The 22,312-nt window shown below is 44.5% G+C and overlaps 1 protein-coding gene, 1 long non-coding RNA gene and 1 other non-coding gene across 3 annotated transcripts in view; 1 reads left to right on the forward strand and 2 right to left on the reverse strand.

The window, feature by feature from the left end:
- Nucleotides 1-22,312, forward strand: part of LOC135523423 (dynein axonemal heavy chain 17-like) — an 89,270-nt gene that overhangs the window by 66,059 nt on the left and 899 nt on the right. Inside the window, exons 63-76 of the mRNA XM_064950088.1 lie at nucleotides 932-1,096; nucleotides 1,185-1,325; nucleotides 1,438-1,608; nucleotides 1,842-1,964; nucleotides 5,375-5,568; nucleotides 5,653-5,801; nucleotides 6,018-6,145; nucleotides 12,838-13,065; nucleotides 14,226-14,417; nucleotides 14,894-15,073; nucleotides 15,182-15,364; nucleotides 15,470-15,652; nucleotides 18,200-18,343; nucleotides 21,723-21,948. Coding sequence (XP_064806160.1) covers nucleotides 932-1,096; nucleotides 1,185-1,325; nucleotides 1,438-1,608; nucleotides 1,842-1,964; nucleotides 5,375-5,568; nucleotides 5,653-5,801; nucleotides 6,018-6,145; nucleotides 12,838-13,065; nucleotides 14,226-14,417; nucleotides 14,894-15,073; nucleotides 15,182-15,364; nucleotides 15,470-15,652; nucleotides 18,200-18,343; nucleotides 21,723-21,948 — 2,407 coding nt within the window. The remainder of the gene's footprint in view (nucleotides 1-931; nucleotides 1,097-1,184; nucleotides 1,326-1,437; nucleotides 1,609-1,841; nucleotides 1,965-5,374; nucleotides 5,569-5,652; nucleotides 5,802-6,017; nucleotides 6,146-12,837; nucleotides 13,066-14,225; nucleotides 14,418-14,893; nucleotides 15,074-15,181; nucleotides 15,365-15,469; nucleotides 15,653-18,199; nucleotides 18,344-21,722; nucleotides 21,949-22,312) is intronic.
- LOC135525371 (U7 small nuclear RNA) lies at nucleotides 4,088-4,141 on the reverse strand. Its single transcript, XR_010453141.1, has one exon. It is a non-coding gene; the product is annotated as a U7 small nuclear RNA (small nuclear RNA).
- Nucleotides 4,425-6,305, reverse strand: LOC135523427 (uncharacterized). Its single transcript, XR_010452830.1, has 2 exons — nucleotides 6,037-6,305; nucleotides 4,425-5,797 (listed from the first exon to the last, which is right to left on the reverse strand). It is a non-coding gene; the product is annotated as an uncharacterized LOC135523427 (long non-coding RNA).

The raw sequence follows: 22,312 nt of genomic DNA on the forward strand, positions 1-22,312 counted from the left end.
CCAAATGAGCTTCAATGCCATACAACCCTCCTTCCGTGGCCTCCAACTGCTCTTAAACGCCAGTAAAACTAAATACATGCTTTTCAACAGATCGCTGCCCGCACCCGCCCACCTGACTAGCATCACTACTCTGGACGGTTCTGACTGAGAATATGTGGACAACTACAAATACCTAGGTGTCTGGCTAGACTGTAAACTCTCCTTCCAGACTCGTATTAAGCATCTCCAGTCCAAAATTAAATCTCCAGTCCAAAATTAAATCTAGAATCGGCTTCTATTTACTTACAAATAGAACTAAATTATTTTTACAATTTAATATGGCTAACCAAAATAAAAACTGTATGGTTCTTCAAAAGGTTCTTTGTAGATCCTTTGAGATCGAGAAAGGTTATTTATAGAACCATTATCTATAAAGGTAAATAACCCTTTGCTAGAACCTTTTTTTAATGATTCTTTGTCGTTTAGGAAAGGGTTCTTTATTGCACCATAAAGGTTTATTTTAGAACCTTATGAGCATGGTTCTTTATAGTACCTTCAAATATGGGTTCTATATAGCACCCCAAAAGGGATCCGCTATGGTTACAAGCCAAATAACCCTTATTTGGCACTGTAGAACTATTTTTGTGTGTGTAGAGAGGGCAAGCCAAATCAAGCAATGAAAAATGATATCCAATATAATTGATATGGTTTGTGACAAAAAAAAAGTCAGTTCCCCTGTCTTCAAGTGGATTTCTTCAGGATGAGCGGTAGGTGGTGTGGAGTGTTGGGAACCACACAACCTGATCTAGGATCAGCTTCTACATTCCCCAACCGTTTTAACCATTAGTGGGGAAAATGCAAAACTGAGCCAAGATCAGCATCTAAGGGCACCTTTACTCTACTCCGGGTGCTGTGACTAACTTGTCCCCGTTGCTCTGCGATGTGTATATAGGCTGAGCTGACCAAGCAGCAAAACAACTTTAAGATTGTGCTGAAGCAGCTGGAGGACTCCCTGTTGGCTCGCCTCTCGGCTGCCTCCGGAAACTTTTTGGGAGACACCGCCCTCGTAGAGAACCTGGAAATCACCAAGGCAACCGCCACCGAGATCGAGGAGAAGGTACACACACACACAAACACACTTTCTCTAATGATGGTCTATTATGGTGTGAAGGTGAGTGGAGAATGTTTGGGTTTGTGGCCTTCAGGTGCGCGAAGCGAAGATAACAGAGGTTAAGATCAACGAGGCCAGAGAGAACTACAGACCTGCATCAATACGAGCTGCCCTGCTCTACTTTATCCTCAACGACCTGAACAAAATCAACCCCATCTACCAGTTCTCCCTCAAGGTAACACTCCACAGGACTTTAGAATCACACTCTCAATACTTTATTATCAACCTCAGAACTAATATTTGATGAAAACTTGGTTTTGTGTGTGTGTGTCTGTCTGTGTGTGTAGGCTTTCAGTGTTGTGTTTGAGGTGGCCATCATGCTTACAGAGCCGGCGGACGAGGTGAAACACAGAGTGAACAACCTGATAGACCAGATCACCTACTCTGTGTTCATGTACACCAACCGCAGCCTGTTTGAAAGGGACAAGCTTACCTTCATCGCTCAGGTCGCATTCCAGGTCAGAAAACACACCAGACAGACTAGTGAATAGGGTGCCCTATGAGCCCTGGTCAAAAGTAGAGCACTAAATAGGGAATAGGGTAGCGTTTGGGACGCAGACGGAATGACTTTTGACAAAATAGGAACTTACAGAATCAAAGTGACATTTGGTGACACACATAGGCCCATATACTTACGTAGAACATTTCTGCTTGGTGGATGAGAATACTATTTATTTGTGTGTGTGAGTAGATCTTGCTGATGAAGAAGGAGATCAACCCTACTGAGCTGGACTTCCTCCTGAGGTTCCCGTACAAAGCTGGCCTGGGCTCTCCGGTTGACTTCCTGGCCAACCAGGGCTGGGGTGGCATCAAGGTGGGCACAGCCCAAACACCCACGCACACACACTCTTGATAGTATCACTGCTCTTTAATAAGCTTTACGTAACAGCCTCAAAAGCCCTGACGAAGGCCGTGACGCCGATACATAAAGCTTCTTAAAGAGCAGTGATACAATCAAGGGCAGTGTGCGGGTTCCTGCTTTTTTCTCATCTTATTCAACTGTTACCATGCACCTGCAAAAAAGATAGCTCAGACATGCGAGTGCCTTTTGAATTTTTTTTTTAGACAAAGACAAATAACATATATTTTTCTAAACTAATCCAAGCTGTTAGAAGTTGGACTTATTGCCAGAGTTGGACTTATTGCCAGACCAAGTCACTATTATTTGAGTCACAAGTAAGTCTCAAGTCGGGTCCAAGGTAGAACGGGTCAAGACTCGAGTCAAATTCGTGCATTCTAAGAGCAAGTCGAGTCACAAGTTTTCAAGTCGCAAGCCAAGTAAAAAAAAATATATATATACAGTTGAAGTCAGATGTTTACATAGACATAGGTTGGAGTCATTAAAACTTGTTTTTCAACTCCACAAATAGAATTTGTCTAACAGGAGCACAAACAGGTAGGCCTACATAATAAGTACTTGGCCCCCAGGACCATACAATTACCCAATTGGCAATTATAACCAATAAAATGGTTCTAAAACGTTAAAGGAAATTTCCACATCCATTGCGACATTGGTCTTAATTAGACATAATGAATATTAATGATATACCAACACCATGCATACATGGAACAATCATTTTATCTTATACAATGTTCCAACTCCAAAGCGTGGAACGCAGGCGACGTCGCCTATTTCTATGCGCACTAAGGCGCAACAAAAATGACAGACATTGGACAGACACACGCAACTCTGACATAACCCGGGAAACATGAACAAATTAAACTATATATTGAATTAAATAAACATAACTTCTACCTCATGAGTCTTGCGAATGTTCATGTGCACTATAAACATCACACCCACTCAGAGCAGGGTAAGAAATGGTTGGCTATAAAATGAAAATGTATCGTAGGCCTATCAAACAGGAAACAGAAATGTCTAGGTGTTGCAATATACAGTAAGGCAATGGAATGAAGAAACGCTAGCAATTATTGTAGTATTAGATGAAATATAGATTTACCACATAGGGCCTATGCATTTAAACGTGTGAAAGCAACAGAAAATATTTTATTTCAACAAGAGGAAGAAAAAAAGCTGCTGGCGGGAGTCTGGAGACTGCACGTGAAGAGCAGCGCCTCTTCGCCACGGTAATATTTGATTTTAACAACACATTCCAAATACAAGCTTCATAAGTCAATTATCAATATGAAGCAATTGTTACATACCAAAAGTCCAGTATACCTATGCTAGTAATTTTTGCCACCATTGCTGGTGAGCTTCAAGAGTAAAGTGTTAATATTCTTAAATCACCACATTTTTTTGGAGCTGCATATTTATTTATTATGGCAATCCTCTCTCACAACATTTTGACGTTTGTGCTGCACCGGAACCTATAGCTGTACAGCAAATCAACAATCTGTTGCTAACTCACCCCTGTGTTGATTGACAGTTTGCTGGACCAATCAGAGTGCCCAGTGTGCGTTTTTTTTTTGCAAGAGCGATGCTGCTGCTACTGGCTCTGGCTGCGTGTAGATTAATGCACGTAGCCAAACCATATACTTGATGAATCTATTATGATCAAGATGAACAATCAAGCATGGAGCAATCAACTATTCAGTGACCATTCGTGCCCTGTGGGTTGTGGCATTGTTATCCAATGGGGACATAGCTATGGTAGCCAAAATAATGGCCTGCCCAGCATTTTTGTACATGACCCAAATCATCCCAAATGAAAATATACTATAGTATACAATGGTATTAATTCTATAGTATTTACTGTAGTGTTTTTGTGGAATTTACTGTAGGATTCACTGTATAGTTTTTTTATACTGTAGTATTTACAGTTAATTATAGTAGAACTATTGTAGTAAGAGCTGAAGTATATACTATAGTAATTAATGTAGTGTTTTTGCAGATTGTAGTGTACTGTAGTATTTTTGCAGACATTACTGTAGTATTTACTACAGTGCTTTTGTTTTATCATCTTTGACATAAAAGTGGGCTTTCTCCTTCAGGAAACCTACTGGAGAAATACTAAAAGAGTAACATTTCCAGACTGTAGGTAGGTAGGTAGGTTGTACTGGGGTCTGAACAAATAGTTCAGAGCTTCTGCTCTTTTCTATAATCTGTAGGGAACACAATATATGGTCAATACTTGGCATTTAGCTTTCTCACTTATGGGTGGCACAAATTGTGAAATGGGGGAGGGGAATGGGCATGGTATATGCAAATTAAATACTGTAGTATTTACTATATTTAAAGTGTACTGTTTTTGCTGACTGTAGTATTCTACAGATTGCTTGTCACGGTCGTTGTATGAATGAGACCAAGGCGCAGCGTTCCACATATTTTAATAAACAGAAACTCACTAAACAAAACAAACAAAACGCTATACAAAATAGTGCTGACAGGCAACTATACATAGTCAAGATCCCACACTAGAAATTGGGGAAAAAGGGGTGCCTAAATATGATCCCCAATCAGAGACAACGATAAATAGCTGTCTCTGATTGGGAACCATATCAGGTCAACATAGACCTACAAAAACCCCTAGACCTACAAAAACCCTAGACATACAAAAACTAGAGTACCCACACTAGTCACACCCTGACCTAACCAAAATATATAGAAAACAGAGATTTCTAAGGTCATGGCTGACATTGCTATAGAATTCTATAGTAATTACTGTAGTATTCTATAGTAAACTGTAGTATTTCATGTGGGATGATGGGGTGTTAATTGCTTAATTAACTCAGGAATCACACCTGTGTGGAAGCACATGCTTTCAATATACTTTGTGTCCCTCATTTACTGAAGTGTTTCCATTATTTTGGCAGTTACCTGTATGTAATGTGTTGTCATAAAGAGTTTAATTTCAATGATCAAATATTAATTTAGTGAAGGCTACAGAACTGAAAGCCACAACCATGTCTCAGTCACTAGCAAAAACAGTCATGGGTGGTACTGGTAACTCAGATTTACTTGAAAGACATCCTGGGAAATATGCAAAAAGGCTTTACACCCTACAGTGTTAAAACAACACCCAAAAACCTTTTTGCCACTTAAAAGGAACACATGATCTTGTCAATGTGGTGGTACCCTAAAAAGGCAAGGGTACATTGATGTACCTATGACTAAAGATACAAATCACTACAGTGACAAGCGTTTGTACACCTTTATTTCCGAGAGTGTACAGACAATCACACACACACACTCTACTGACACACACTATCCACCTGCAGAACTGAGTAATAGAGGTTTGTGTATGTATGTGTGTGTGTCAGGCCCTGTCGGAGTTTGATGAGTTTAAGAACCTGGACCGGGACATGGAGGGATCTGCAAAGCGCTGGAAGAAGTTTGTTGAGTCGGAGGCTCCGGAGAAGGAAAAGTTTCCTCAGGAGTGGAAGAACAAGACTGGCCTCCAGAAACTCTGCATGATGAGGTGTATGAGACCGGACCGGATGTCCTACGCAGTCAGGTACAAGACACGCACACATACACCAGTGTAAAGGAAGCAGATGTTTGTTCTGGTAATGTTGAGTGTTTGTTATGTGTGTTGTAGTACCTTTGTGGAGGAGAAGATGGGTACAAAGTACGTGGAGGGGAGGAGCGTGGAGTTCGCTGTATCATTTGAGGAGAGCAGCTCGTCTACTCCCATGTTCTTCATCCTCTCCCCGGGAGTCGACCCCCTCAAAGATGTGGAAGCTCTAGGTATGTGCACGCACGCACGCACGCACACACACACACACACACACACACACACACACACACACACACACACACACACACACACACACACACACACACACACACACACACACACACACACACACACACACACACACACACACACACACACACACACACTGTAGGACCTTGAACCCTATCTGTTTCATGTCTAACCTGCTATCCTGTCATTTGGTCCAGGTAAGAAGATGGGTTTCACCTTTGACAACGGGAAGTTCCACAACGTGTCTCTGGGTCAGGGCCAGGAGGTGGTGGCCGAGGCTGCTCTGAACATGGCAGCTAGAGAAGGACACTGGGTTATACTGCAGGTACACTGAATGGGCACCACTTACTCCTTACTCACAGGCTGGAGTTTAAACAGCGTGCAAGTTATTGTCTTCCTCTCAAACCGAACCCTATTCAACTACAGTGGGGCGAAAAAAGTATTTAGTCAGCCACCAATTGTGCAAGTTCTCCCACTTAAAAAGATGAGAGGCCTGTAATTTATCATAGGTACACTTCAACTATGACAGACAAAATGAGAAAAAAAATCACATTGTAGGATTTGTAATGAATTTAATTGCAAATTATGGTGGAAAATAAGTATTTGGTCAATAACAAAAGTTTATCTCAATACTTTGTTATATACCCTTTGTTGGCAATGACAGAGGTCAAATGTTTTCAGTAAGTCTTCACACACTGTTGCTGGTATTTTGGCCCATTCCTCCATGCAGATCTCCTCTAGAGCAGTGATGTTTTGGGGCTGTTGCGGGGCAACACAGACTTTCAACTCCCTCCAAAGATTTTCTATGGGGTTGAGATTTGGTGACTGGCTAGGCCACTCCAGGACCTTGAAATGCTTCTTACGGAGCCACTCCTTCGTTGGCCGGGCGGTGTGTTTGGGATCATTGTCATGCTGAAAGACCCAGCCACGTTTCATCTTCAATGCCCTTGCTGATGGAAGGAGGTTTTCACTCAAAACCTTTTGATACATGGCCCCATTCATTATTTCCTTTACATGGATCACTCGTCCTGGTCCCTTTGCAGAAAAACAGCCCCAAAGCATGATGTTTCCACCCCCATGCTTCACAGTAGGTATGGTGTTCTTTGGATGCAACTCAGCATTCTTTGTCCTCCAAACACGACGATTTGTCCTTTGACAGCTCTTTGGTCTTGGCCATAGTGGAGTTTGGAGTGTGACTGAGGTTGTGGACAGGTGTCTTTTATACTGGTAACAAGTTCAAACAGGTGCCATTAATACAGGTAACGAGTGGAGGACAGAGGAGCCTCTTAAAAGAAGAAATTACAGGTCTGTGAGAGACAGAAATCTTGCTTGTTTGTAGGTGACCAAATACTTATTTTCCACCATAATTTGCAAATAAATTCATTAAAAAATCTTACAATGTGATTTTCTGGATTTTTTTCTCATTTTGTCTGTCATAGTTAAAGTGTACCTATGATGAAAATTACAGGCCTCTCTCATCTTTTTAAGTGGGAGAACTTGCACAATTGGTGGCTGACTAAATACTTTTTTACCCCACTGCATATAGGCCGGAGAATAGTAGGTTCTTATGTAAATGTTTTATTTTTTGCCTAATTCCATACATTTTTTCCCCCAAATTCCATTTTCTCCATTTCATTTTTTCAGGTTTTCACTCTCAAAATCACACTTTTTTTAATAGAAAAACAACAACATTGTCTGTTTTAAGTCCACACCCATACTTAAACCACATCAGGAGAACTCTTTTGAGGTTTGGGAAAAATCTAAGAAATGTTCATTTTTGGATGTTGATGCCCTTTAATTCAAGTGTGCACTAGCAAGTTACTTGTTTGATAAACAAATCGCCACTGCATTGATGCAAATAATCATAATATTGTTCTGTCAGGTCCACAGACTACTCTGTAGTTAACATTTAATTGTTGAAGGTTATCATTGGCATCATCACTAAAGGCTACGAGCCAGCAGATCCGACCCTCTTGCTTACAGCTAGGGTTGGCCAGGCTTCCTGTGTATTATTGGATTAAGACACCGCAGTTTACTTAAAGACTAGCAGTCGTTCAATCTTCTCGGTGTGACAGTGTAACACAGAGAGTGGCATTCCTGCATTGCCTATTCAGAAAGTTGAAGGAAAATAGGAATCAATGATGCATTTTGGTTAATCTCTTATGATAATCTTGGGCAAATTCAATATATTTAGTTGATTTCCTACTAAGTTCAATACATTTTTGAATTACATTTACATTTACATTTAAGTCATTTAGCAGACGCTCTTATCCAGAGCGACTTACAAATTGGTGAATTCACCTTCTGACATCCAGTGGAACAGCCACTTTACAATAGTGCATCTAAATCATTAAGGGGGGCGGGGGGGTGGTGAGAAGGATTACTTATCCTATCCTAGGTATTCCTTGAAGAGGTGGGGTTTCAGGTGTCTCCGGAAGGTGGTGATTGACTCCGCTGTCCTGGCGTCGTGAGGGAGTTTGTTCCACCATTGGGGGCCAGAGCAGCGAACAGTTTTGACTGGGCTGAGCGGGAACTGTACTTCCTCAATGGTAGGGAGGCGAGCAGGCCAGAGGTGGATGAACGCAGTGCCCTTGCTTGGGTGTAGGGCCTGATCAGAGCCTGGAGGTACTGCGGTGCCGTTCCCCTCACAGCTCCGTAGGCAAGCACCATGGTCTTGTAGCGGATGCGAGCTTCAACTGGAAGCCAGTGGAGAGAGCGGAGGAGCGGGGTGACGTGAGAGAACTTGGGAAGGTTGAACACCAGACGGGCTGCGGCGTTCTGGATGAGTTGTAGGGGTTTAATGGCACAGGCAGGGAGCCCAGCCAACAGCGAGTTGCAGTAATCCAGACGGGAGATGACAAGTGCCTGGATTAGGACCTGCGCCGCTTCCTGTGTGAGGCAGGGTCGTACTCTGCGGATGTTGTAGAGCATGAACCTACAGGAACGGGCCACCGCCATGATGTTGGTTGAGAACGACAGGGTGTTGTCCAGGATCACGCCAAGGTTCTTAGCGCTCTGGGAGGAGGACACAATGGAGTTGTCAACCGTGATGGCGAGATCATGGAACGGGCAGTCCTTCCCCGGGAGGAAGAGCAGCTCCGTCTTGCCGAGGTTCAGCTTGAGGTGGTGATCCGTCATCCACACTGATATGTCTGCCAGACATGCAGAGATGCGATTCGCCACCTGGTCATCAGAAGGGGGAAAGGAGAAGATTAATTGTGTGTCGTCTGCATAGCAATGATAGGAGAGACCATGTGAGGTTATGACAGAGCCAAGTGACTTGGTGTATAGCGAGAATAGGAGAGGGCCTAGAACAGAGCCCTGGGGGACACCAGTGGTGAGAGCGCATGGCGAGGAGACAGATTCTCGCCACGCCACCTGGTAGGAGCGACCTGTCAGGTAGGACGCAATCCAAGCGTGGGCCGCGCCGGAGATGCCCAACTCGGAGAGGGTGGAGAGGAGGATCTGATGGTTCACAGTATCGAAGGCAGCCGATAGGTCTAGAAGGATGAGAGCAGAGGAGAGAGAGTTAGCTTTAGCAGTGCGGAGCGCCTCCGTGATGCAGAGAAGAGCAGTCTCAGTTGAATGACTAGTCTTGAAACCTGACTGATTTGGATCAAGAAGGTCATTCTGAGAGAGATAGCGGGAGAGCTGGCCAAGGACGGCACGTTCAAGAGTTTTGGAGAGAAAAGAAAGAAGGGATACTGGTCTGTAGTTGTTGACATCGGAGGGATCGAGTGTAGGTTTTTTCAGAAGGGGTGCAACTCTCGCTCTCTTGAAGACGGAAGGGACGTAGCCAGCGGTCAGGGATGAGTTGATGAGCGAGGTGAGGTAAGGGAGAAGGTCCCCGGAAATGGTCTGGAGAAGAGAGGAGGGGATAGGGTCGAGCGGGCAGGTTGTTGGGCGGCCGGCCGTCACAAGAAGCGAGATTTCATCTGGAGAGAGAGGGGAGAAAGAGGTCAGAGCACAGGGTAGGGCAGTGTGAGCAGAACCAGCGGTGTCGTTTGACTTAGCAAACGAGGATCGGATGTCGTCGACCTTCTTTTCAAAATGGTTGACGAAGTCATCTGCAGAGAGGGAGGAGGGGGGGGGGGAGGAGGATTCAGGAGGGAGGAGAAGGTGGCAAAGAGCTTCCTAGGGTTAGAGGCAGATGCTTGGAATTTAGAGTGGTAGAAAGTGGCTTTAGCAGCAGAGACAGAGGAGGAAAATGTAGAGAGGAGGGAGTGAAAGGATGCCAGGTCCGCAGGGAGGCGAGTTTTCCTCCATTTCCGCTCGGCTGCCCGGAGCTCTGTTCTGTGAGCTCGCAATGAGTCATCGAGCCACGGAGCGGGAGGGGAGGACCGAGCCGGCCTGGAGGATAGGGGACATAGAGAGTCAAAGGATGCAGAAAGGGAAGAGAGGAGGGTTGAGGAGGCAGAATCAGGAGAAAGGTTGGAGAAGGTATGAGCAGAGGGAAGAGATGATAGGATGGAAGAGGAAAGAGTAGCGGGGGAGAGAGAGCGAAGGTTGGGACGGCGCGATACCATCCGAGTAGGGGCAGTGTGGGAAGTGTTGGATGAGAGCGAGAGGGAAAAGGATACAAGGTAGTGGTCGGAGACTTGGAGGGGAGTTGCAGTGAGGTTAGTGGAAGAACAGCATCTAGTAAAGATGAGGTCGAGCGTATTGCCTGCCTTGTGAGTAGGGGGAAGGTGAGAGGGTGAGGTCAAAAGAGGAGAGGAGTGGAAAGAAGGAGGCAGAGAGGAATGAGTCAAAGGTAGACGTGGGGAGGTTAAAGTCGCCCAGGACTGTGAGAGGTGAGCCGTCCTCAGGAAAGGAGCTTATCAAGGCATCAAGCTCATTGATGAACTCTCCGAGGGAACCTGGAGGGCGATAAATGATAAGGATGTTAAGCTTGAAAGGGCTGGTAACTGTGACAGCATGGAATTCAAAGGAGGCGATAGATAGATGGGTAAGGGGAGAGAGAGAGAATGACCACTTGGGAGAGATGAGGATCCCGGTGCCACCACCCCGCTGACCAGAAGCTCTCGGGGTGTGCGAGAACACGTGGGCGGACGAAGAGAGAGCAGTAGGAGTAGCAGTGTTATCTGTGGTGATCCATGTTTCCGTCAGTGCCAGGAAGTCGAGGGACTGGAGGGAGGCATAGGCTGAGATGAACTCTGCCTTGTTGGCCGCAGATCGGCAGTTCCAGAGGCTACCGGAGACCAGGAACTCCACGTGGGTCGTGCGCGCTGGGACCACCAGATTAGGGTGGCCGCGGCCACGCGGTGTGGAGCGTTTGTATGGTCTGTGCAGAGAGGAGAGAACAGGGATAGATAGACACATAGTTAACAGGGTACAGAAGAGGCTACGCTAATGCAAAGGAGATTGGAATGACAATGAATATTGTTGAATTCCCGTTTGAATTCCCGTTTTAATGTCTGAATTCCATGATTCTGTCTGCGTTCTCCGCATGGCAGATTTGATAGGGTCCTATAATATTGGTGCCATTTGTGACGCATCCATTGTCATGGAATATTTTGTTCCAACGTGAAGGATATTTTTGCCTATTGCTTTATATGGCTCTGGTTGTTATTAAACTGCAATTGTAACCTCATATAGACTAAGTACAATGAGCAAAAATCTAAACGCAACATAGAAAGTTTTGGTCCCATGTTTCATGAGCTGAAATTAAATATCCCAGATAATGTTCGATACGCACAGAAAGCTTATTTCTTTCAAATTATGTGGATAAATACGTTTACATCCCTGTTGGTAAGCATTTCTCCTTTTCCAAGATAATCCATCCACCTGACAGGTGTGGCATATCAAGAAGCTGATTAAAGAGCATGATCATTACACAGGTGCACCTTGTGCTGAGTACAATAAAAGGCCACTCTAAAATGTGCAGTTTTGTCAAACAACACAATGCCACAGCTGTCTCAAGCTTTGTGGGATTGCAATTGGCATGCTGACTGCAGAAAGTCTATGAGAGCTGTTGCCAGAGAATTGAATGTTCATTTCTCTACCTTAAGCCGTCTCCAACGTTGTTTTAGAGAATTTGGCAGTACGTCCAATTGGCCTTACAACCGCAGAACATGTGTAACCACGCCAGCCCTGGACCTCCACATCTGAGACCAGCCACTGGACAGCTGATGAAACTGTGGGTTTCCACAACTGAAGAATTTCTACATAAACTGTCAGAAACCGTCTCAGGGAGGCTCATCTGCATGCTCGTAGTCCTCACCAGGATCTTTACCTGACTGTGCTCTTTACAGATTAATCCTGGTTTCAACTGTACCGGGCAGATGGCAGACCGTGTGTGTGTGGTGTCGTGTGTGCAAGTGATTTTCTGATATCAACGTTGTGAACAGAGTGCTCCATGGTGGCAGTGGGGTTATGGTATGGGTAGTCAAAAGCTATGGACAACAAACACAATTGCATTTTATCAATGGCAATTTGAATGCACAGAGATACCGTGACAAGATCCTGAGGCCCATTGTCGGGCCATTCTTCCGCCGCCATCACCTCATGTTTCAGCATGATAATGCACGGCCCCATGTCGCAAGGATCTGTACGCACTTCCTGGTGGCTGAAAATGTCCCAGTTCTTCTATGGCCTGCATAAACAACAGACATGTCATCCATTGAGAATGTTTGGGATGCTCTGGACCGACTATTTGTTCCAGTTCCCAACAATTTCCAGCAACTTCGCACAGTCATTGAAAAGGAGTGTGACAACTTTCCACGGGCCACAATCAACAGCCTGATCAACTCTATTTGAAGGAGATACTGACTGGTATTCTGATCCACGCCCCTACCTTTTTTTAAGGTATCTGTGACCAGAAGATGCATATCTGTTTTCCCAGTCATGTGAAGTCCATAGACAAGGGCCTAATGAATTTATTTGAATTGACTGATTTCCGTACATGAACGGAAACTCTGTAAAATCTTTGAAATTGCTGAATGTTCAGTTTATATTTTTGTTCCGTGTATGTAGACTACTCGCCAGGTATTCAATAATAAAACCTCCCCTTTATAGAACATCCATCTGGTGGCCAAGTGGCTGGGCAGCCTGGATAAACTAGTGGAGCGCTACAGCATAGGTAGCCATGATGACTATCGCGTGTACATGTCAGCTGAGCCTTCGCCTACGCCAGAGTCGCACTACATCCCCCAGGGCCTGCTGGAGAATGGCATTAAGATCACCAACGAACCGCCCACCGGCATGCAAGCTAACCTGCACAAGGCCCTGTATCTCTTCAACCAGGTAACACATATGTACGCTCACACACAAAAACACTGACTTTACAAAACATTAAGAATGCGTAAAGGCTCTTCAAACCTGCATACTTTCCTAACCCTAAAATGTGCCTAAATAATCTCAGATCAGAGTATTTTTACCAGTTGGTGCTGAAACAGAGACAACTATGCTTATACACCGAGTTTACAAAACATGCTCTTTCCATGACCGACTGACCAGGTGAATCCAAGTGAAAGCTAGGATCCCTTATTGATGCCACTTGTTAAATCCACTTCAATTAGTGTAGATGAAGGGGAGGAGACAGGTTAAAGAAGGATTTTTAAGCTTTGAGACATGTGTGCCATTCAGAGGGTGAATGGGCAAGACAAAAGATTTATGTGCCTTTGAACGGGTATGGTAATAGGTGCCAGGCGCACCGGTTTGTGTCAAGAACTGTAACGCTGCTGGGTTTTTCATGCTCAACAGTTTCCCGTGTGTATCAAGAATGGTCCACCACCCAGGGCCTCTCGGGTGGCGCAGTGGTTAAGGGCCACCAGAGACTCTGGGTTCGTGGCCAGGCTCTGTCGTAACCTGCCGCGACCGGGAGGTCCGTGGGGCGACGCACAATTGGCATAACGTTGTCCGGGTTAGGGAGGGATTGGCCGGTAGGGATGTCCTTGTCTCATCGCGCACCAGCGACTCCTGTGGCGGGCCGGGCGCAGTGCACGCTAAACAAGGTTGCCAGGTGCACGGTGTTTCCTCCGACACATTGGTGCGGCTGGCTTCCGGGTTGGATGCGCGCTGTGTTAAGAAGCAGTGCGGCTTGGTTGGGTTGTGTATCGGAGGACGCATGACTTTCAACCTTCGTCTCTCCCGAGCCTGTACGGGAGATGTAGCAGTGAGACAAGATAGTAGCTACTAACAATTGGATACCACGAAATTGGGGAGAAAAGGGGGTAAAAAAAAAAAGAAAAAAAAGAATGGTCCACCACCCAAAGGACATCGAGCCAATTTGACACAACTGTGGGAAGCATTGGAGTCAACATGGGCAGCATCCCTAGGGGGGTGCAACTCAATATTAGGAAGGCGTTCCTAATGTTTGGTGTACTCAGTGTACAGTACATGCACACACTTAAATTGAATTTGAGTTGAATGTAATCTCTTCCCTATCTCTATGTGTGTGTTAGGACACTCTGGAAATGTGCTCTAAAGAGTCAGAGTTCAAGGTGATTCTGTTTGCACTGTGCTACTTCCACGCTGTGGTGGCTGAGAGGAGGAAGTTTGGAGCTCAGGGCTGGAACAGATCTTACCCCTTCAACAACGGAGACCTCACCATCTCCGTCAACGTCCTCTACAACTACCTGGAGGCCAACTCCAAGGTGAGTGAGTTTGTGACTGGCATCACCAACTACCTGGAGGCCAACTACAAGGTGAGTGAGTTTGTGACTGGCATCACCAACTACCTGGAGGCCAACTACAAGGTGAGTGAACGTGTGACTGACATCACCATCTCTCAATCAGCCTAGAGCTTTATGGCCCTGCTGCACAACAGCCATCAGCCATTGAGGGACTGCTGCCTTTGAAATCAATGAAAGCTGCTATACTGTTTGCATTGCATCGTGTACAATGTCAGCGTCCAAGCTCAAGAATCGCTGAGGTTCAATGCTCGATGGCTGACGTGCGCATTCATTCTAATCAAATAAGTTGATTTTGGTTGGTTTCTGTGCAGCAGGGCACATTGGTGGCGATGCTTGATAGTGTGCGTCTGACCCCACTCTCTCTCCCCCTTCTTTCTCCATTTCTCTCTCCATCCATTCTCTCCCTCCATTTGCTCACCCCACCTCCCTCTCTCCAGGTGCCGTGGGACGACCTGCGCTATCTGTTTGGGGAAATCATGTACGGTGGCCACATCACAGACGACTGGGACAGGAAGTTGTGTCGTACCTATCTGGAGGAGTATGTCAGACCTGAGATGCTGGAGGGAGAGCTGTACCTCGCACCCAGCTTCCCTGTACCACCCAACTCTGACTACAAGGTTTGGAACACACACACACACACACACACACACACACACACACACGACAACACCCTTGAAAACTAAAAATATTGTTACCGATCAGAAACCCTCAGTGTGTGTGTCCAGGGCTACCATATGTACATAGATGAGGTGCTGCCTCCAGAGAGCCCCTACTTGTACGGCCTCCACCCCAACGCTGAGATTGGCTTCCTCACCATCACCTCAGAGAAGCTGTTCCGCACTGTGCTGGAGATGCAGCCCAAAGAGTCAGACGCAGCTGGGGGAGGAGGGGTGTCCAGAGAGGAGAAGGCATGAAAAACACTATCACCACACTTCAGAGCCTTTAATTAACCCACACTAGAGTCCTGACCTGTGTGTGTATGCCACTGTGTTTGCCTGTGTTTTCCCCTAAAGGTGAAGGGCATCCTGGATGAGATTCTGGAGAAGCTGCCAGATGGTTTCAACATGATAGAGATAATGGCCAAGGTGGAGGAGAGAACTCCCTACATAATCGTGGCCTTCCAGGAGTGTGAGAGGATGAACTTCCTCACCAAGGAGATCACGCGCTCTCTCAAAGAGCTCAACCTCGGACTCAAGGTACGGGAGAGACAGTGTGTATGTGTGTGACATGACATCACAGTGGTTGTCTGTAGTCAAACTGAAAGGAGTGTACAGCGAATGGTGTGACCAATGTTCCCGCAAATTTTTTCCAGCGCTGAGGAAATTTCAGGTCTGCTGAGCGCAAACTTGAAAAGTTGTGAAAATACTTCCAGCGCACGTTTACAGTGAACACCGAGGCTGTACCCACTTTAAGTTAGTTTTAACAGTGGTCAAGTAGGCTACTGTGGCTATTTGATCATAATGTAGGCCTACCAGTGGCTTACCATCAAAAACAATGGAGAAAATACATCCCATAACATTTTTAACATGGAACATTTCTGTTCTATCATTCAGCCTACAGTAGTAGCCAATGTGTGGTGTTCAATGTAGGCCTACATTCCAAGAGTATTTTGAAAAAAACATGCAGGGCTGTTTATCAGTTGGTGTTACCTGTTTATCTACCTGTCCTTCAGACAAGGTGGTGACTGAAAATGCTGTTGTGTTTGATGCAAGAAACCACTTTACAAAATACAATGCTTTATTATTCTCATAACATTATTAATGATAATCAGACAAATTATGCTACCCTCTGCCTATTGGCTACTTAGGCTTGAATAAGCTGTCTCAAAACAACACTGCTCCTTTTGGACAAAGATTTTTTTTATTTTTTTTTACCTGACTCACCTTTCAAAGATGTCTAGAAATGTACATGTTTTGTGTTCTTGTGGGAAGCAATCACTCCCCATTGCTGACTACAAATGATCTATAACTGGGCTAATAACTCACTAACTAGCAAAGGATATGAACAAAATGTGCAGCTCTCGCTTTCATCTCAAAACAAGCGCATCTACTCACGATCACTCATACTGTAAACACAGTCCAGTTCAAAGTAAATGACACAGATCCATACTGTATATGTCAATGGTCTATTTGTACATACAGTAGCCCTACTGCAGCTCTGATTGTTTATGCCACACCGGTCTGTGTAGAGTACGGGCTGAGTAATGCGTGCCAATGCAATAGAATCCTACTCCGATGCGTTCTGCCTACAACAAAATCTCACATTGAAAGTGGCTAATATTGCGTTGATTCGATCACAATTGCCACAGTAAAGGGAAACATTGATAGTGTTACCAGGGAAAACTCTTTTCCGAGTCAAGATCACTTTGAGTCAAAATGCAAGCAGAGATCTACCGCTTAAATTTTTAAGCCTATGCAACATTAACCAATTCAAAACAGTACTGTATCAATGAGGTTTGTGCAGTAAGCTATAGGCCCAATACATTCTCACCGCATATCAGTTTTGTTTGAATTACCCTGCCAATGCATTGTTGTTTCAAATTTTGAGGTAGGCTATATGATCATACCGGTAATAGATCCGTTGTTGTATTGTGAGGTACAGCTGAGTGAGCATACATTTAAATCATTTTTTATTTTATTGGGCTGATTGGTGCCTGCATCTGATGGTCAGTCTCAGTGGAGGGAGAGAGCAGCAGACTGAGGGTCTGCCTCTTACCACCCCTCCGCTCGCTCTTTCCTCAACTGACACTGACCATAAAGGAACACCATCTTCCAGCAGATGGCAAAATACCTGCATCTGTTAGTTGTCCTTCAGTTTTTAGAACCTATGAAAAGCTAAAACCAAGTTTATTCACCCAATGTGTCAGACCAGCACAACAGACAAATACATGTTCCCACCAGCACAAGTATATATACCCCAATTTAGGTGAAATCTCCTCCTTCCCTCTAAACATGACATATTTATTGCTAGGCAGGAAGTTAAGTGATGTGGGTAATAATCTGTTCCTTCTCCATTACTGTGACCTGACCTCGGCCCCTATTCCTCACTAATCCACAGCTCTCCACCTTTGTCAGTGCCTTTCCCTTACTTAGTAACATTCCAAGCCCCTGGCTCATATCCAACCTTAATTGACTCCCTCATACATTCCTCCTACAGAAAACTTCTGGTGTAACAAGCAGACTGTGGCTCTTCTCCGTTCCATAGGATACCTGATGATTAACAATATTACAAGTTTAGGAGTCAGAACCCATCACACTGCACTATTTCTGCCTCATGCACAAATTCATGTTTTTACTCCAATGAACAGAGTGAAAGTTATTTTATGCCTGCTACTTACTACAGACACGGTAGTCTGAGCAATCAGATTGGCCAGCACTAGGCCTATAGTGCACTTGATTTGCTCACTGGGCCCGCCGAGAAGGCAGAGTGTGTACCTTCAGACAAATGAAATGTCAACAGTTTGCCTACCTGGTGCGCAGGGCAGCTATATCAGGTGCACCTACCGCCAACAGCCAGAGACTAATAAAAATAATAATAGGAACAAGGATTTTTAAATACATTTTTAAAATGGAAAAGAAATGCCTTGGAGATCACTTGATTGGTTGATGACCACTACTCTATAAAGTTCAATCGCCTGCTTCTCTCTGTGGGATGATATTTCTGCAAGGCAGTCCCGGGGGATACTGTGTGCAGCTCAGATGGAACATTGGGTGGGATATTGTCTTGTCTGTCCGTCTCTGTAGGGTGAGTTGACAATCACAACCGACATGGAGGAGCTGGGTAACGCTCTGTTCCTGGACACGGTGCCAGAGTCCTGGACCAAGCTCGCCTACCCCTCCCTGCAGGGCCTGGGGGGTTGGTATGCAGACCTGCTGCTCAGGATCAAGGTACAACACCATAATATACTCTCTGATCAGGAGACATTTTTGCCCTCAGAACAGCCTCAATTCATCGGGCCATGGACTCTACAAGGTGTCGAAAGCATTCCACAGGGATGCTGGCCCATGTTGACAGTTGTGTCAAGTTGTCAGGATGTCCTTTTGGTGGTGGACTATTCTTGATACACACGAGAAACTGTTGAGGATGAAAAACCAAGCAGTGTTGCAGTTCTTGACACAAACTGCTGCACCTGGCACCTACAGTTGAAGTCAGAAGTTGACATACATTTAAACTGTTTCACAATTCCTGACATTTAATCCTAGTAAAAAAATAATCCCTGTTTTAGGTTAGTTAGGATCACCACTTTATTTTAAGAATGAATTCCCAGTGTGTCTCAAGTGTACATGCACTCAATTAGTATTTGGTAGCATTGCCTTTAAATTGTTTAACTCGGGTAGAATGTTACAGGTAGCCTTCCACAAGCTTCCCACAATAAGTTGGGTGAATGTTGGCCCATTCCTCCTGACAGAGCTGGTGTAACTGAGTCAGGTTTGTAGGCCTCCTTGCTCGCACACGCTTTTTCAGTTCTTCCCACAAATTTTCTATGGGATTGAGGTCAGGGCTTCCCGATGGCCACTCCAACACCTTGACTTTGTTGTCCTTAAGCCATTTTGCCACAACTTTGGAAGTATGCTTGGGGTCATTGTCCATTTGGAAGACCCATTTGCGACCAAAGCTTTAACTTCCAGAATGTCTTGATGTTTCTTCAATATATTAACAATTTCGCTTCCTCATGATGCCATCTATTTTGGGAAGTACACCAGTCCCTCCTGCAGCAAAGCACCCCCACAACATGATGCTGCCATGCTTCACGGTCGGGATGGTGTTCTTCGGCTTGCAAGCATCTCCCTTTTTCCACCAAATATAACAATGGTCATTATGGCCAAACAGTTCTATTTTTGTTGTTTCATCAGACCAGAGGACATTAATCCAAAAAGTATGATCTTTGTCCCCATGTACAGTTGCAAACCGTAGTCTGGCTTTTTAAAAAATTTTATGGCGGTTTTGGAGCAGTGGCTTCTTCCTTGCTGAGCGGCCTTTCAGGTTATGTCGATATAGGACTGGTTGTACTGTGGATACAGATACTTTTGTACCCGTTTCCTCCAGCATCTTCACAAGGTCCTTTTCTGCTGTTCTGGGATTGATTTGCACTTTTCGTTCCAAAGTACGTTCATCTCTAGGAGACAGAACGCATCTCCTTTCTGAGTGGTATGACATCTGCGTGGTCCCATGGTGTTTATACTAGCGTACTAATTGTTTGTACAGATGAACATGGTACCTTCAGGCGTTTGGAAATTGCTCGCAAGGATGAACCAGACTTGTGGAGGTCTACAATTTTTTCTGATGTCTTGGCTGATGTCTTTTGATTTTCCCTTTGAAATACATCCACAAGTTCACCTCCAATTGACTCAAATTATGTCAATTAGCCTATCAGAAGCTTCTAAAGCCATGACATTTTCTGGAATTTTCCAAGCTGTTTAAAGGCAGAATCAACTTAGTGTATGTAAACTTCTGACCCAGTGGAATTGTGATACAGTGAATTTTAAGTGAAATAATCTGGCGAAACAATTGTTGGAAAAATGACTTGTGTCATGCAAAGTAGATGTCCTAACTGACTTGCCAAAACTATAGTTTGTTAACAAGAAATTTGTGGAGTTTTAATGACTCCGACCTAAGTGTATGTAAACTTCCGACTTCAACTGTACTACCATACCCCTTTCAAAAAGGCACTTAAATCTTTTGTCATGCCCATACACAATCCATATCTCAATTGCCTCCAGGCTTACACATTATTCTTTAACATGTCTTCATCTAAACTGATAGATGTGGATTTAAACAGGTGACATCCATATGGGATCATAGCTTTCACCTGGTCAGTCTCATGGAAAAATCATGTTTGTACACTCAGTGTATATGAATAGAGAGAAGTGCATAAAAAAAGGAATTGCGTTCCGTTTACATGTGCAAGACTCAGGTCAGAATTCCCCCCAACTGCGTGATGAGGCAAACATTTATTATTGTCAAAATTTACTACACAGTGGAAATATGATAATTGGTCATAAAGTCAGTCTCGTCCAAAACTGAGATTTGCGAGAGAATTTGGAAAAACTTGTATGTCACAGAATGAAGGGTACCGTAACAGTTTTCCTTGGGTTGGCAGGGTTCTCCACAGGATTTTAAAAAAGGTGCTGCTGCTGAGTACGTTGGCGGGGAGAGTCCCGGAGAGGGCAGCGCTTCCGCCCTTTGGACTCAGATTTGCCATTTTCTGCAATCTATAGGAAAAACTGGCCTTGTATGATATATATAATTATTTTTTTCTTCTACAGTGCACAGCACCCATCTTACATTCTTTGGGGAGAATCCTGGTTGGGTTTATTTCAATCCTGCCCACAGCACCCAATTAATCGAATTCAGAGCGCATCTGCACGCAACCCAATTGTAATGCCTATGGTCAATATGGTTTGACATATATCCCTAGGGGGATTACACAATGTACATGGGACAATTTTTTTTTTTAAATGTCAATAGCTCAAAATTTCAATGACTTAACCGCAAACCAAATTTAAAATTGTAGAAAATCATATACGAATATTGAAAGAATTTAATGAGACAACTCATTAAGCCGGGGCGGCAGCGTAGCCTAGTGGTTAGAGCGTTGGACTAGCAACTGAAAGGTTGCAAGTTCGAATCCCCGAGCTGACAAGGTACAAATCTGTCGTTCTGTCCCTGAACAGGCAGTTAACCCACTGTTCCTAGGCCGTCATTGAAAATAAGACATTGTTCTTAACTGACTTGCCTGGTAAAAAAAAAAAAAAACTAGGAACATGAAAATATTGTTCCATTTACATTGTGTAATTTATTGGACGTTCCCTAACTCGCCCCAAAGTTTGGATAGCCTAAGTCAAACCAACTTTGCCACGGTCGCACACAGGCGAAGCGAAAGAAGTCGGCTAACTTGCTTGCTAGTCTAGGCGAATTCGATACAAAACCTGGTTAGACTGTTTCAAGTTAACTAGAAGGGTGAGTGACTGTACTTTAACTCTGTCAAAACTGTACAAACACTTCACACATTCGAACACAAACACATCAAAGCACAGCTCCAAAACCCAGATGTTCTGTCCGCATTTCCTAATGAGAATTGAACCGATGCTAAATCAGGAAGTTCAGCTCCCCTTTAAATCCAGGAAATTTTCAATTGAGCCGACAGTCTTTGCGGAGATCTCATTCTTGGTAAACATTGTATTCGAAAGACGCATTATCGATAACATGCGATCGTATTGAATATTCTGTCCATACATACTGTGCTGATCGCTTTTGTCTGTGTAGGAATTGGAGTCGTGGACAGCAGACTTCGCTCTCCCCACCACGGTGTGGCTGGCAGGGTTCTTCAACCCCCAGTCGTTCCTGACAGCTATCATGCAGTCCATGGCCAGGAAGAACGAGTGGCCTCTGGACAGGATGTGTCTGTCTGTAGAGGTGACCAAGAAGAACCGCGAGGACATGACCAGTCCACCCAGGGAGGGGGCCTACGTCTACGGACTCTACATGGAGGGTACGGGTTATCATCTTGGTTGCATTCTAAAAATGGCATCCTGTTCCCTATGTAGTAAAACACACACAAATGCCATGCCGGATTTTTTTTTTTTTATCATCTCCAAAGTGATACACTGTATAACACATTTGTGGCAATTTTATCCATTAGCATCCATCTCCTGGAGATAAAGTCAGTCAATAACACACAGGTGCAGTCAAACCTTTAAACCATTAAAAAAAAAAAAAAATCATATTGATCTTTTAGGTTACAGAGTCATCCATCATCCACACACACAGTGCCCAGTTCAGTTTCTGGGGTGCCTCACTGTATGAGCTGGTTAGCGCAGGAGTTCCCAAACATTACAATAAAAAAAAAAATAGCT

The sequence above is a fragment of the Oncorhynchus masou genome, chromosome 31 (genome assembly GCF_036934945.1).
Source record: "Oncorhynchus masou masou isolate Uvic2021 chromosome 31, UVic_Omas_1.1, whole genome shotgun sequence".
Taxonomy (NCBI): domain Eukaryota; kingdom Metazoa; phylum Chordata; class Actinopteri; order Salmoniformes; family Salmonidae; genus Oncorhynchus; species Oncorhynchus masou.